The sequence below is a fragment of the Heloderma suspectum genome, chromosome 2 (assembly GCF_057233095.1).
Source record: "Heloderma suspectum isolate Gila_16-S chromosome 2, 16-S_ref, whole genome shotgun sequence".
NCBI classification, from domain to species: Eukaryota; Metazoa; Chordata; class Lepidosauria; order Squamata; family Helodermatidae; genus Heloderma; species Heloderma suspectum.
This window is the reverse complement of record NC_139459.1, coordinates 206,334,223-206,346,943: the sequence shown is the minus strand read 5'-3', so window position 1 is coordinate 206,346,943 and position 12,721 is coordinate 206,334,223. Positions and strand designations below refer to the sequence as shown.

At 39.3% G+C, this 12,721-nt stretch overlaps 2 protein-coding genes across 5 annotated transcripts in view; one reads left to right on the top strand and one right to left on the bottom strand.

The window, feature by feature from the left end:
- LOC146353870 (cholesterol transporter ABCA5-like) overlaps positions 1-8,275 on the top strand; it is a 75,579-nt gene extending 67,304 nt beyond the window's left edge. The window contains exons 32-39 of the mRNA XM_084837523.1: positions 576-751; positions 2,382-2,457; positions 2,551-2,645; positions 3,905-4,024; positions 4,162-4,311; positions 5,479-5,558; positions 6,618-6,673; positions 7,063-8,275. Coding sequence (XP_084693649.1) covers positions 576-751; positions 2,382-2,457; positions 2,551-2,645; positions 3,905-4,024; positions 4,162-4,311; positions 5,479-5,558; positions 6,618-6,673; positions 7,063-7,170 — 861 coding nt within the window. The 3' untranslated portion in view covers positions 7,171-8,275. The remainder of the gene's footprint in view (positions 1-575; positions 752-2,381; positions 2,458-2,550; positions 2,646-3,904; positions 4,025-4,161; positions 4,312-5,478; positions 5,559-6,617; positions 6,674-7,062) is intronic.
- Positions 8,269-12,721, bottom strand: part of LOC146353869 (ABC-type organic anion transporter ABCA8-like) — a 90,457-nt gene continuing 86,004 nt past the window's right edge. For all 4 annotated transcript variants that reach the window (XM_084837526.1, XM_084837525.1, XM_084837524.1 and 1 more), the window contains one exon: positions 8,269-11,873. In XM_084837526.1, the coding sequence (XP_084693652.1) occupies positions 11,775-11,873 (99 nt within the window). In that variant the 3' untranslated portion in view covers positions 8,269-11,774. The remainder of the gene's footprint in view (positions 11,874-12,721) is intronic.

Here is a 12,721-nt window from a genome sequence, read left to right as displayed (position 1 = left end):
TACACACAGAACAGTGGTGTACCTACTATTGAAAATGTCTGTGCATACGAGCTTTCAGTCTGTCTCTTTTTTGTGGTTTCATAGACAGTTTTTGAACTATGAATTTAAAAATGTCTGTGGAATGACATGACTACAGAAATGTGTGGTTGAACTGAATGAAACAACAGTAAGAGTTACAGATTCGTGTTCTGGCAAAATTGCAGTGTAAACTAAAGATGGGGTAAATGGATTCTCCTCAATAAAAGTGCAATCCTTGCATGTCTATTCAGAAGAAAATCCCATTGCATTTAATAGGACTTACTCACAGGTAACTACATATAGAGTTACAGCCTTAAAGTAGAAAATAGGCATTTGAATGTTGTGACTGCCCATACTAAATAGGAGGGACATCCCAGAATGTCCCTAGCATATAAAAGTGAAAAGTGATCATATAGTAAAAGTAAGCTGATAATTCTGGCACTAATATTTCTTATTATTTTAATTCATCTTTTCATACAACTACCTTTAAGTATTTTCTTGCATGTTAACTGAAAACATTACATAAAAATATTGAGAAAGGACTGGTGTATCCACAGGTGCTGATGGGAGATTATTCTTCAGGTGAGAATAACAAGGACAATTCCATGAGGTTTATGGGATACTGTCCACAGACAAATCCACTTTGGCCCAATATTACATTACAGGAGCATTTTGAAATTTATGGTGCTATCAAAGGAATGAGTGCTAGTGACATGATAGAAGTCATAAAATGGTAAATATCTCATTTTAAACATTTTTATTTTCATGAAGTTAATAGAAGTGTGTTCTTTCTCTTACTTTACTATGATATGATCTCCTTGAAAATGTTTGATGCCTTGAACTTACTCCTGCCCCCCACCCCCAGAAGTGGGGGAAAGTAGAAGTTATGTAAAAAAAAAAAAAAAAAAAAGATATAACTCCAAAAAGGTAGACCATTCGCATTTTTCAGTCTAAAGCACACTGTACTTAGGATTGCGTCCATTGTTCAGTGGCACATATTTCTAGATCTACATCCTGTGTGCTAATTTGGAAGGTAATTTCTAGTCACAGAAGAACTCTGTCTGGAGCAAATTTTCTAGCTCCAGCTCTGTCTTAGCTAAAGTTGTTTTAGTTTCTCCATTCTCATGCATATACCTCATAATTATCTTTGAATGAAAATTATACATAAATCCCCACCCCCCGCCCCCAGAAACCCTTTATCTCACCATGTATTCCAAAGTGATTTCTAACACCCTGATCCTAAATAAATACATGGAAGTAATGGCCAGCTCTCACTTTTGCTTTTGTACTGATGATGAGAGAGTTGTGACTCTAAGTATTTCTTTGCTATTACAATTAGAGTGGAAGAGGAATGAGCCCTCCCCTGACTAATAGTTTCAGTCAGATTTACTGCCTTATCCCAATGGCGGAAACACACTTTGGTCCACTTCCCTTTTTATCCTTATCCCCCGATACCTTACATGCTGGATGTAATTACAACTAATATCTATGAGGTCAATTCTCACTTTACATTTTGTACTTGAGCACAGATACCTGAATATAAAATACAAGGGCATCACCAAGCATTATGGGCATGCTGTGTAAAAATGGTCACATAGCTATAAAATATCTGGAAACGGCCCTGAAAACTACTAAGAATTTTAAGAAGACATATTTAAGATTTTACATATGTGCACTTTACCTTTGATGAGAAACTCAAAAGCTCTTTGGTTTCCTTGCTAGAGATGGGGCAGACTAATTAGTTTGTATCCCTGAACCCTCAGACAGGCTCAACCTTCCTTCCATTCTATTTGTAACAGATTTCAAAAGAGTACTGGCAAGTCATTTAAATGGGAATTATAAGACACATATTGAGTGCAATACCAGCCAAGAAGTCTAAAGAGAAAGAAGAGTTCACACAATGAACATGCTAAAAGATTTTTTTACAGGGCCGCTGATAGTTTTGACTGCCGTTGGCTTTGGTTTTGGTATTGGGGGGACGGATATCTGTTTTATTATTGTCACTGGGTTTTATTCATTCTGATATTTATTGTTGTATTGTTTGTATCTTGTGAGCTGCCTTGAGAGGGTTTTGCACCTTAAAAGGCAGCCTAAAAATATTAAAATTAAATAAATAATAGCTGCTAAATTCATCCCTCCACCATTCCTCCTTAGTGAATAGTTTTCATCTTGTATTTTTGTATATCTACTGTATAGGTAAATCACATGAACTTTAACCAGCATATTGAAAAAGATAAAATGAGTGTATTATATGTTGAAGTTTTAAAGTTCTCTCATACTGGTCTCTTAGAATGCTTACACATTTAGTACTGTAGTGACATCCCTTTCAAAACTACTCAAATGTTGTACTTGTTTTTCTGCAGCATTTCTAGTGCACTTGATCTTAAGGAACATCTACAGAAAAGAGCAAAAAAACTTGGAGCAGGAATCAAACGAAAGGTATTTTATTATTTTAAAAGTTGAATTGACCCTGTATGCTATATGACGTAAACAGCTATCAAATTCACCTTTCCAATTTTCTCTCTTTTTCAGTTATGTTTTGCCTTAAGTATGCTTGGTAACCCTCATATTACTTTACTAGATGAGCCATCTACTGGTATGGATCCTATAGAAATACAGCAGATGTGGTGAGTATCATCAAATGGCATGGAGCCTGTAACTAAAATAGAATATCACATTGATATCTGTGTTTACTTGTTTTGTAACTATGAGCATGGGATTTTCACTAAGCTCACTATCATTCTTTCTATATCTGATTCAAGTCTTCCCATGCTCCTTCTTATATTGCCAAAACAGCACCGCCCAGGCATACAAGAGAGGTAGCAGCAGACTCAGGGTAATCATGAGGTTTACATATGCTCAAAACATCTTTAGAAAAAAAATCTGAAGGGAGGGGGTGGGGGGACAAAATCAACCCCATAAAGTTAAGTGGCATGGATTGTTCAAAGGCTGAAAATAAAAATGACAACCAAGTGGGAGGAGGAATGGAATGGGGTGACTAAAAAAAAAACCCAACCACATGAGAAGGGGAATGGAATGGATTGGCAGAAGGAGGAAGAGACACATAAGATATAAAAAGGATAGAAAGAACTATCTCATTATCTGGATAGGTCTTTTTCTGGTCCACACCAAGAAACGATTTGTAAATTTCCCCAGACAGAAGTGAGAGCTTCCCATGGCGAAATATAAGATTGTAATTTAGCTTGGATTCTCACACACACACACACCGCCAACCAAAATGGAGGGGGGAAACCCAAAACAATCCAGTGAAGAGTCAGCATGGTCCGTGGACACGGACTGCTGACTGATTGTTGGAGAAGGAGAAAGGAAAATGGGGTGGGGGGTGGGGAGGAGAAGAGGAAATGGAATGGAGTGGCTAAAACACTGAACAGAAGCAAACTTGTGATTTTGCAAACTTCCATGTTAACTAACAGGGAGTTACTTCCCATCTGTTAAAAAGAATCTTTTTTTCAGCTACCAATGCCATTAGTATCAGTGTTCATCCATATTTTGAATACTGCTTTCACAGAAAAAGTGTTCTTTATGGTTTCTGTTCAGCCCCATGTCAAACATGTTCAGACTTCTATTTCAACCTTCTACAAATCTTAGTATGTTCATGCCCATTCTACAAGGTGAGACACAGAACCATTCAGTTCTTTTTGTCTGGACTGCTAACCCATGGCCAGGACATTGGACCTCCCTGTTATCTTATAAAGAGGGTGAAATATTTTGTGGGGGTGAGGTAAAAGGCTTGGGAGGTGGCTTAGTACTTCCTTGCATCTCCAGCTTTGTGGACGGTCCTTATATCCCACCCATGTGACTGCACAGAGGACCACTCAGAGAGCAGCAGTTTGCAGGTTCATGGAATGTTTGTTACATTTTATAGGAAAGCAATTCGAGCTGCCTTTAAAAATAAAGAGAGAGCAGGTATTCTGACAACTCATTATATGGCAGAAGCAGAGGCTGTGTGTGATCGGGTGGCGATCTTGGTGTCTGGAAAATTAAGGTACCTCCTCTGCAAATTGGGGCATCTTGGGTAAAGAAGTTCAGATTTATGTTTTAAAATATCATTAAAAATTTGGAACTGCGTTCACTTTTGCCTCTTTGTCTTTTACTTCTGCTCCTCCTCTAAACAATGGATAGGTGTATTGGGACAGTTCAACATCTCAAGAGTAAATTTGGCAGAGGATATTTCTTGGAAATGAAATTAAAAGAAGTGCCAGATATACTGCAGAAGGAGCGTGTTCAAAGGAAAATTTTGCGCATCTTTCCAAATGCAAGTTGTCAGAAAAGGTAAGAATAGTAGTTAGAATGGGCATTAAAAGAAAAGTGAGCTCATATGTTTTTGTAAGCAACCAATTCACCAAGATAACATTGAAATAAATTATCCCCAGGGATATCAAAATAATATTTTTTCTGCAAGAACTCTTGTACACTTTGGGTTTTGAATTCTATTATTTACTAGACAAACATTTCTCATAGTCAAAATCTAGTAATTGACAGTGATCTCGCATAGTGAAATGGCGTGTGTGCTACTGAGTTGGAAAGCCACTGAGCACATGCATTGAACTTCTGTTCATGGGGTTCTGGAACACAGATATTACTTGTCTATCAACAGCCACTGAAAATGGGTCAGACTTGTTTCTGTTACTCATCCATGACAAATGGTGCATTCTTAAAAATAATGTGTCCAAAGCTTCAACAAACGTTAGCAAATGTATTGTACCAAATACTAGAAGACATTTTCTGTGGAAGCGAAGTAATATCAATCACCATCCATTGCAGGTCTTTATATCTACACCAGTTCCACACTTAATACTGCTTGTAGCCTGTTTACTCATTACTTTCGGGTAAGAAATCTCAAGTCACTATGAAACCAGGCTCTTTAGGCACACGCTCCATTCACTGCGTACAGGAAGCATCGAATGAACTGCATTCATTTAAATGTGGTACCTAGCTGACCATCCAATTAAAGCTCCCCCACCTTCCCCATTCATTCTGGCTCACTCATTACTTCCTTCTTGATGTGAGGGGGAGGAAGATGCGTACACCTAAGATTTTTGCTTATTTAAGACTTCTCTCCAGGGTGTTGAATTGAACAAGCCCTAAATTTGTGCTACAGACTGTGAACACTTCTTCTCAAAGTAGATTGAACTTAATATTTGGAAGATGTTTCTTTGTTCAAATATCAGTGAGTATATGGTCAACTAGACTAGAACACTGAATGTCACAGACTCTCTCATATCTCCTGGTGATTTTTAATTTTGAATACCATTTTTCTTAAATATGTACTCTGTTAGAAATAGGTAAAGACCTGTTTAGTCTGAGACAAAATAATTGTACCTGTTTGGCTGTATGACAGTATTGTATAAATCTGCCTAACTCCTGTAACATTACTCAAGCCACTTGTGATTGCCATTGTTGTGGCCTGTGCTCATTTCTACTTTGTGTGTCTTGTAGTTTTGCCTCGATTTTGGCATATAAAATTCCAAAGGAAGATGTCCAGTCGCTTGCACTGTCTTTTTCTAAACTGGAGGAAGGTGAGGCAACAGTTTACTAAGCGAACTGATTATGGTGAAACCTCATAGAATCATAGAATAGTAGGGTTGGAAGGTGCCTATAAGACCATCGAGTCCAACCCCCTGCTCAATGCAGGAATCTAAGTCAAAACATCTCTGACAAATGGCTGTCCATCTTCATCATGAATGCCTCCATTATTTGATTCTCAATTATCCATCCAAATCTCCTGCTAATCGGAATTCATCCTATTGACTCTCACCCCCACTCCCCACCATCATGTTGTTCCATAGCATTATAATCCTCTATATAAACCTATCCTTTTATCCAAATTTCTGGTCACTCACAGGCTTTTACCATCTCCCAGGCCATCCAGGTTTCACTGGATGTAATTTTGCCTCATGGGCATGCAGCCAGTCAAACTTCAGGTCATTTAAAGAAACACAGGATTTATTTATTTAATTCATTCATTCTTTTTATATCCCATTAAAAAAATCCCAGGGCCGGTAACGATTTTTAAACAACAGCAATAAAATACAGCAAATGAACAGCTAATAAAAGCCAGTAAACCATCTGCAGTGAGATTGATTGTGAGAACTGCCAATAAATGCCTGGGTAGGCAGATGGTATTAGACTGGTGCCAAAATGTCAATAAAGTTGACGCTAAGCATACCACTTAGGGGAAGCATTTCAAATGCTTCCCCTAAGAAATTAGTATCCTGAGAAATTAACTTGCCATTCCTTCACAGCCATAAACTATGTTTGACTAGCTTAAATATTTAAGTATCCCAGAGGCTCTTGATTTATACAGGTTGTGCAACACACCCAGTGGCTTTCCCAGTTTTTGTAATATTAAGGGATAGTTGGGTTCTTGTAACCGTGATAGGACTTTTCATGTGGAAGTCAGAATATGCCATGAGCTCTGTGTGCATATCACAGTGCCCATGGAGCTGCAGATTGATCCATTTTTACTGGCAACAGGAGGAATAAATATGTCATTTTAAAATGCACATTTAGATGAAGTCATTTTGATGCATAACTATCATTGTGGAGTAAGCAGTTCTTTCTAACATTTTTAACAGCAAAACATGCCTTTAATATTGAAGAGTACAGCTTCTCTCAAGCAACACTTGAACAGGTAATTAGACAGACTTCTTCAAAGACATAACATACCCTCCACCCCTTGCCCTTCCCCAAAATTATTTTTCCCACACGTTTCAACCCTATCTTTACTTTCTGGATTTATGAAATAAATTGTCATGTGTATTCAGAAATTGGCTACATTCCCATTGATGTTTTGTGACTATAATATGGGGTGTCATCCAGAACTGATCCCCGCACGCATGGACACACACACAGTGTTCTAAGTGCTCAGAAGATCTGTAATTTAACACTTTAAGACACAATTTTGCTGTGCAGATTTTCAACCATGTAATAATTCAGGCCAACATTTTGCCCATGGCTGAGTAGAATTCAAGAGGATTGTGGTTGTAATTAATGTATTAATGTAGTTCTTATTCATTTTAGTTATTTGTGGAACTTGTCAAAGAGCAAGAGGAGGAAGACAGCAATTTTGGAACACTGAATGGAACAATTAGTTGGGAAAGATCCCAGGGTGAGCGGGTTGTTTTCTGATCTCTTCCACATTGTAGAATTCAAGAGCTTCATTCGTCAAGGTTTAATAAGGGGGTGCTTTTGTTATTTTGTAGTGTGCAATAAACACTATGAATTTGGAGCATATTCCTAAGCAACTGAGTATTCACCTTCTTTGCCTTATTAATACTATAAATATTCTGAGATACCTTTATTTTTGAATACTCTTATTACTGATCTATGACTTGCTCTTTTCATGAAAAATCCCAATGCATTTGTCTCTTTCTGCTTTGCTTTGTAGCGATGGTGGAAAGAGGGCACTGTACAATGTAACTGTTTAGGAGCAATTGATGCTTTCCTGTTCTAGAAACCCTCGTGCTGAATTCTACCAGCCATATACAGCATGTGATATCCACAATAATAGTGAACAATTTCAAAAACTGAGTTGTAGCCAGAGTTGTGTGGAGCAGAACTCCACAAAGTACATGCTCCCATGGGCAGAACACGGAGAGGGGGTTTGTGTTTATTCTCTCTTCCCTTTGCAGCCACATATGCCCCTGAAAATCTGCTCCAGATGGTTGAGGGACCCTCCAGAATAGTGTAAGAGGTGGCACTGGGGGCTAGAGGGGAAAGATGAAATCAGCCAAAATCACTTCCCCTGCTGCTGTCCATGGGAACACTCAGTTGTGGAGTGAGATCCTCCATTGGATCTGGCTCCCATTCATGAATAGAATGGGCTCTTCTGTTTGCAGAACAGTGGCTCTGGATCCAACCCACTCTTTTACAAATATCCTTTTGTATGTGCTACATTTTCTGAAACTTGATTTTAAGAACACTATCTCCAGAGATGTAGGAAGATCATTTTGTGACATCAGTTAGCAATCTGCTATATAATGATAATCGGTTTATCATGCACCTTTCCTGAAAAATGTTTTGCTAAAGGCCATTTTTGCAACTTTGCCAGTTCCATGAAAGTTTTGTCATAATTCTCCTCTGCACACATTTTTGTGTAAGTTAAATAAGGGAAAGAAATCCTCTTATTTAACAATAAGCAAACTACCTACCTTCTAGCAGTTGTTATTTAGGTGATTCAACGCTCAGATACATCTTAACTTGTAATAAGCCAGTAATTAAATACGTAGAATTTAATCTGTGTGTTCTTTTTTTTAAACTTTCTCGTAAGATCATCATTTTAATGGAAATTACTATGAGAATTTACTCTGTAAGTCAAATTCTCATGTTGAGATTATTTTTTTAAATGAAACCATGCATTATTTGACTTAGGGTCAGTGTTAAGGTACTTGTCAACATATTCATCGGAATACTTTTTTTTAAGCAGTTGTACTACAGAATGAGTGATAAGTGCATTTATGCCTCCCCCTTTCAGGTAATATAATCTGAACATCAGTCACATAATCTGTAACATTACAGGTATGGTGGACATAATCAGAGTTTCACTAACTTCGAAGAAGTACTTTTGTCAGGGTCAAGCCACAAAAATGTATTGTAGTTGCACTTTAAGCCCTTCTGAATTACTACTTGTCATTCAGTAATGTCCAAATACATGTATGTATAATGAAGTATAAAACAGCCAAATATATTCTTTGTCTTGAATGGTCTAAGTAGTCACAGTTGCAAGTTGCTGCACAGAACACTATACTATATGCACAGGTACATTTAGAATTTGCACAAATAAATAGGTTTCTTTCACCTTTATAAATTCTACTTGTTAAAACCAAATGGATAAATCTCTTTGTATTCCTTATTAGCATATAGCATGTTAAAACTAGGGATGTACGAAAATCACTTTTCGGGGATTATGCTGATGGTGGGGGGGGGAAGCATTCCGTCCCTCCCCCCGGAATCCTCGCCTGGGGGGGGAGGCGCTCTGTTCTCCCCCCCCCCCGGAATCCTGGCCAGCTGGCTGTGCTCCGCAGCGATTCTGCGGAGCTGCCAGCCGGCTCCGCCAGCAGCCGGACATCCGGCCGCTGGCTAGCAGGGACGCAAATGGCGGCGGCCATAGCCGCAGCCATATGTGTCCCTGCAGTCAGCCGTGATAGGCTACGTAAATGTTTACGTAGCCTATCATGGCTGATTAAAAAAAAACAAAAAAACGCGCGTACGCAGATGGCGGCAGCCATGGCCGCCACCATTTGCGTTCCTTATTTTGGCATGTCTTAGTCTACGTAAACATTTAAACATACGTAAACATTTTCCTTATTTTGGCACGTCTTAGTCTACGTAAACATTTTCGGGGGCCGAATGCACTGGCATTCGGCCTCCCCGAGATCCGTGGCGGAACTTTCGTACATCCCTAGTTAAAACACTGCATTGTTTTGGTTGTTTGGGCTGAGCATCTTACAGAAGATTAGTCTGAATGTTATGAAGGCATGGATTGCTGTGGCCTGATAGTTTTTCTCCAGTACAAGACACAGGTGGCAAACCAACATAACGCTAGTAAAATGCTGCTTTGCACACAACAGCCACCTGATTATTAAAAAGCAGCTCCAAGAGGATATCAAGCTGTGGGTCTGGATCTTAAAGAGCGGTATAACCTTCAACACTGCTGGTATCCTATTCCTGTGTCAGGCACATTTCAAAAGAATGGAAATCCGTTTAGTCTGGATTAAGTTTCAGTTTACCTTCATCCAGCCCATCACTGATCCCTAGCAGCAGTATAGAACTTTCACCAGTTTCCCAAGATTAGATGAAAAGGAGAGCACATACTGATGGCACCCCAAATGTTAGATGAGCTCCACCAGTAGTTTTATCTACATGTTATATAGTATGACGAACAAGATGGACCTCATACTGTAGTATACTGCAGCACCCTACAAGGCCAGGAGCAGAAATAGTAGTATATATTCACATGCACACAGAGTTCACCACAGCACAGTGATCCAGAAGGATACCATGGTCAATGGTATGTTGTTTTTTGCTTTACCCCTCAATTTAATAAGTATGACTATGAATGTGAAGGGGAAGAAGCTTGGGAACACTGAAGAGCAATCTCTGTCTCCCTCTCCCCTCCGCACAACCCCCAAAGAGCCTTTTCTCAAATATGGGGGAAAGGTGTTTTGGATTTTTTGTTGTTACTACAGAGACCAAAGCAATCTCTGTCCCAGAACAAATCCAGAAGCCAGTTTGAAAGGTACCTCGATACTTATTCTCATCCAAAACCCCCTACGAAATAGTCAGCCTGTTGCACATAGAAAATTACCCAGTGAGCTTCATGGCCAAGTGTGCACTAGAAACTGGATCCCAGTCCAACACTAACCACTGCACCACACTGGTTCTCATAATCAATCCTATTATTAGTGCCAAATTGTGTTTCTGACCATAATAGCCCTATTCATGTCTATTCAGAAGTAAGTCTCACTATGGATTATTCCCAGATAACTGAGCCTTAGCTGCCCTTCAGGCCCTTATAATGCTCTCCAGTAACAATGGAAGGCAAGCTACAGTATGAGGTAATTACAATTCCTGTTCTTATATACATGTACAACTCTAATCATCTTCTCTGTTTCATATCTTCCTATTTTTTGGCAGCGTATGAAAGTAATTAGTCTACATTAGGAAATATATATGTCAAAAAAAGAGACAAGTTCACATGTGAAATAGTAGAGGAACCTTCAGTTTGCTGAAGGCTACAACAATCAAAATAAATGTTCAGAATCAGAAGCAACTGATCTTTTTGAAACCATTGTATTCAAAGAAGGAAGCACCAGATAATAGTATTTCTGATAATACTGTGCGGGTGGAGGCAGACACTTTTCAGAGAGTGCAGCAATTTGAAAAAGGGATCTGGCAGCTGATTTGGGGTGCCATGAAAAATCAGCAAATTGTCAGTTAATGTATTATTGTAGTATGATTGTGAGGATTTTCTTGATCTAACTTGATTGGCCTTGGGAACCATGCACCTTGACTGGAGGATGCTGAGGCGGCACCATTTGCTGATTGTCTTGAGCTAACCCTGGGTTTCTGCATCCATCCCAGTATTACCTCTGGTAAACAAGTGTTGCAGATTTTTCTGTAGTGTCTTATTTCCTAGCTAATGCTAACTGTGGAGAGAGATGACTTTTTTAGTCTAGAGAATTGTTATTTTAGTATACTGTTTGTGGCTTATATACTGAACTCTTAGTTTTGCCAATTTGAAAAATGGGGGCAAGAGGGAGGGGAGAGAGAAGCCTAGGCACCTTTGGGTGCAGCAGCTTACTGATCCATCTCTTAACACGGGGTATATTTCTAATTATTTGAACTAGGACAATTCCACTTTTCAAATTTATTCCAATAATACAGTTGGTATAAAAAGCTATACATAAAATAGGTTGTGGTCTTAAAAGTAGTAAGTATTGCATATATCTGAAAAACGAGCAGAAAAACCCTTCCCTCCTCCACATGGGTTCAACTTTTCCAGAAATGTTACATCTCCACATTTGACTGTTATGGTTGTTAGTCACACAGACATGTCAGCACACAGAAAACAGTACAAACTGCCGTGCCCTTGCCCCAAGGGGCTTCCAGTCTAAGGGCCAAACTAGACAAGACAAAATTCAGAGACAGTCTGCTCTGTGCCATCTGCCTTCTTATATCCTTCTCGGTTCAAGCACTTACTTCGGTAAATATTGGTCTTTGGAATTTACAACTTAGGGATCAGCCTCCTGCAGTTGTTTCCACTCAAGGGTTGTATCCAGGGCCATATCAAAATTATCTCGCTCTTGCTCTCGGCAAAGTTCTAGGAAAACCTAAATGACACAATAAAAACTTGATTTCTTCAGCTCAGCAGATGAGGGTTTAAAAGGCATCACAGATATTTTAACAGCGTCATCAGCTGCTACTGGAGATATGGATCATTTTGATTCACATCGAGGTTATCACAACAAAGTGAACATTTAGGGAGAGAAGACTGTGTTTGGGTGTTATACTGTAGAAACTCCAAGATGCCAGTCATCACTTCCCTCAAATCTGGTTTTTTTCAGTCTTGATCCAAGATGTACATCTAATTACCCAAGTAAATAGCTGGCGATATGAGCTTTGAAAGTTCTGATCTTCTTTAAGGTGGAGAAGGGGCTGAATGCAGACTTCACCAATCCCATGCCAGTGAAAGAGAGGGAAATCAGAATTCAGCCCCCATTCTCATAAAAACAAGTAATCGGGTGTCAAAATAACGGACGGGCAACCTTTCCAAAGCTCCTCTCCAATTAACTCAAAAGTTATCTAAGCTCTTGGAAGGACTTGTAATTTCTGATGACAATCCAAGGACTCAAAAGAATTGCTCTGTCTCCAAGAAAGCGGAAGCTTCTTTCTCTCCTCTACTATAAAAACTATGGAGGAAAGCTCTCCATTAGTTGGTATAAGGTAGGAGAAGATGATACAGGGACAAAATCCAAGGGGGAGGAAGCCCACCCCATTCCACATGGACGACCCAGGGGCGGCCTCTTGCTCCTGGATTTTGCCCCTGCATGGACTGGATTCTTCCCCTATTGAAGGCAATGGAGTGACATGGCTCCATTACATGTATTGGGAGAATTTAGATGCTACAAAGGCAAAATCGAAGGTTAGAAGGAACTAAGGGTGGGATGAATGCAGCTCT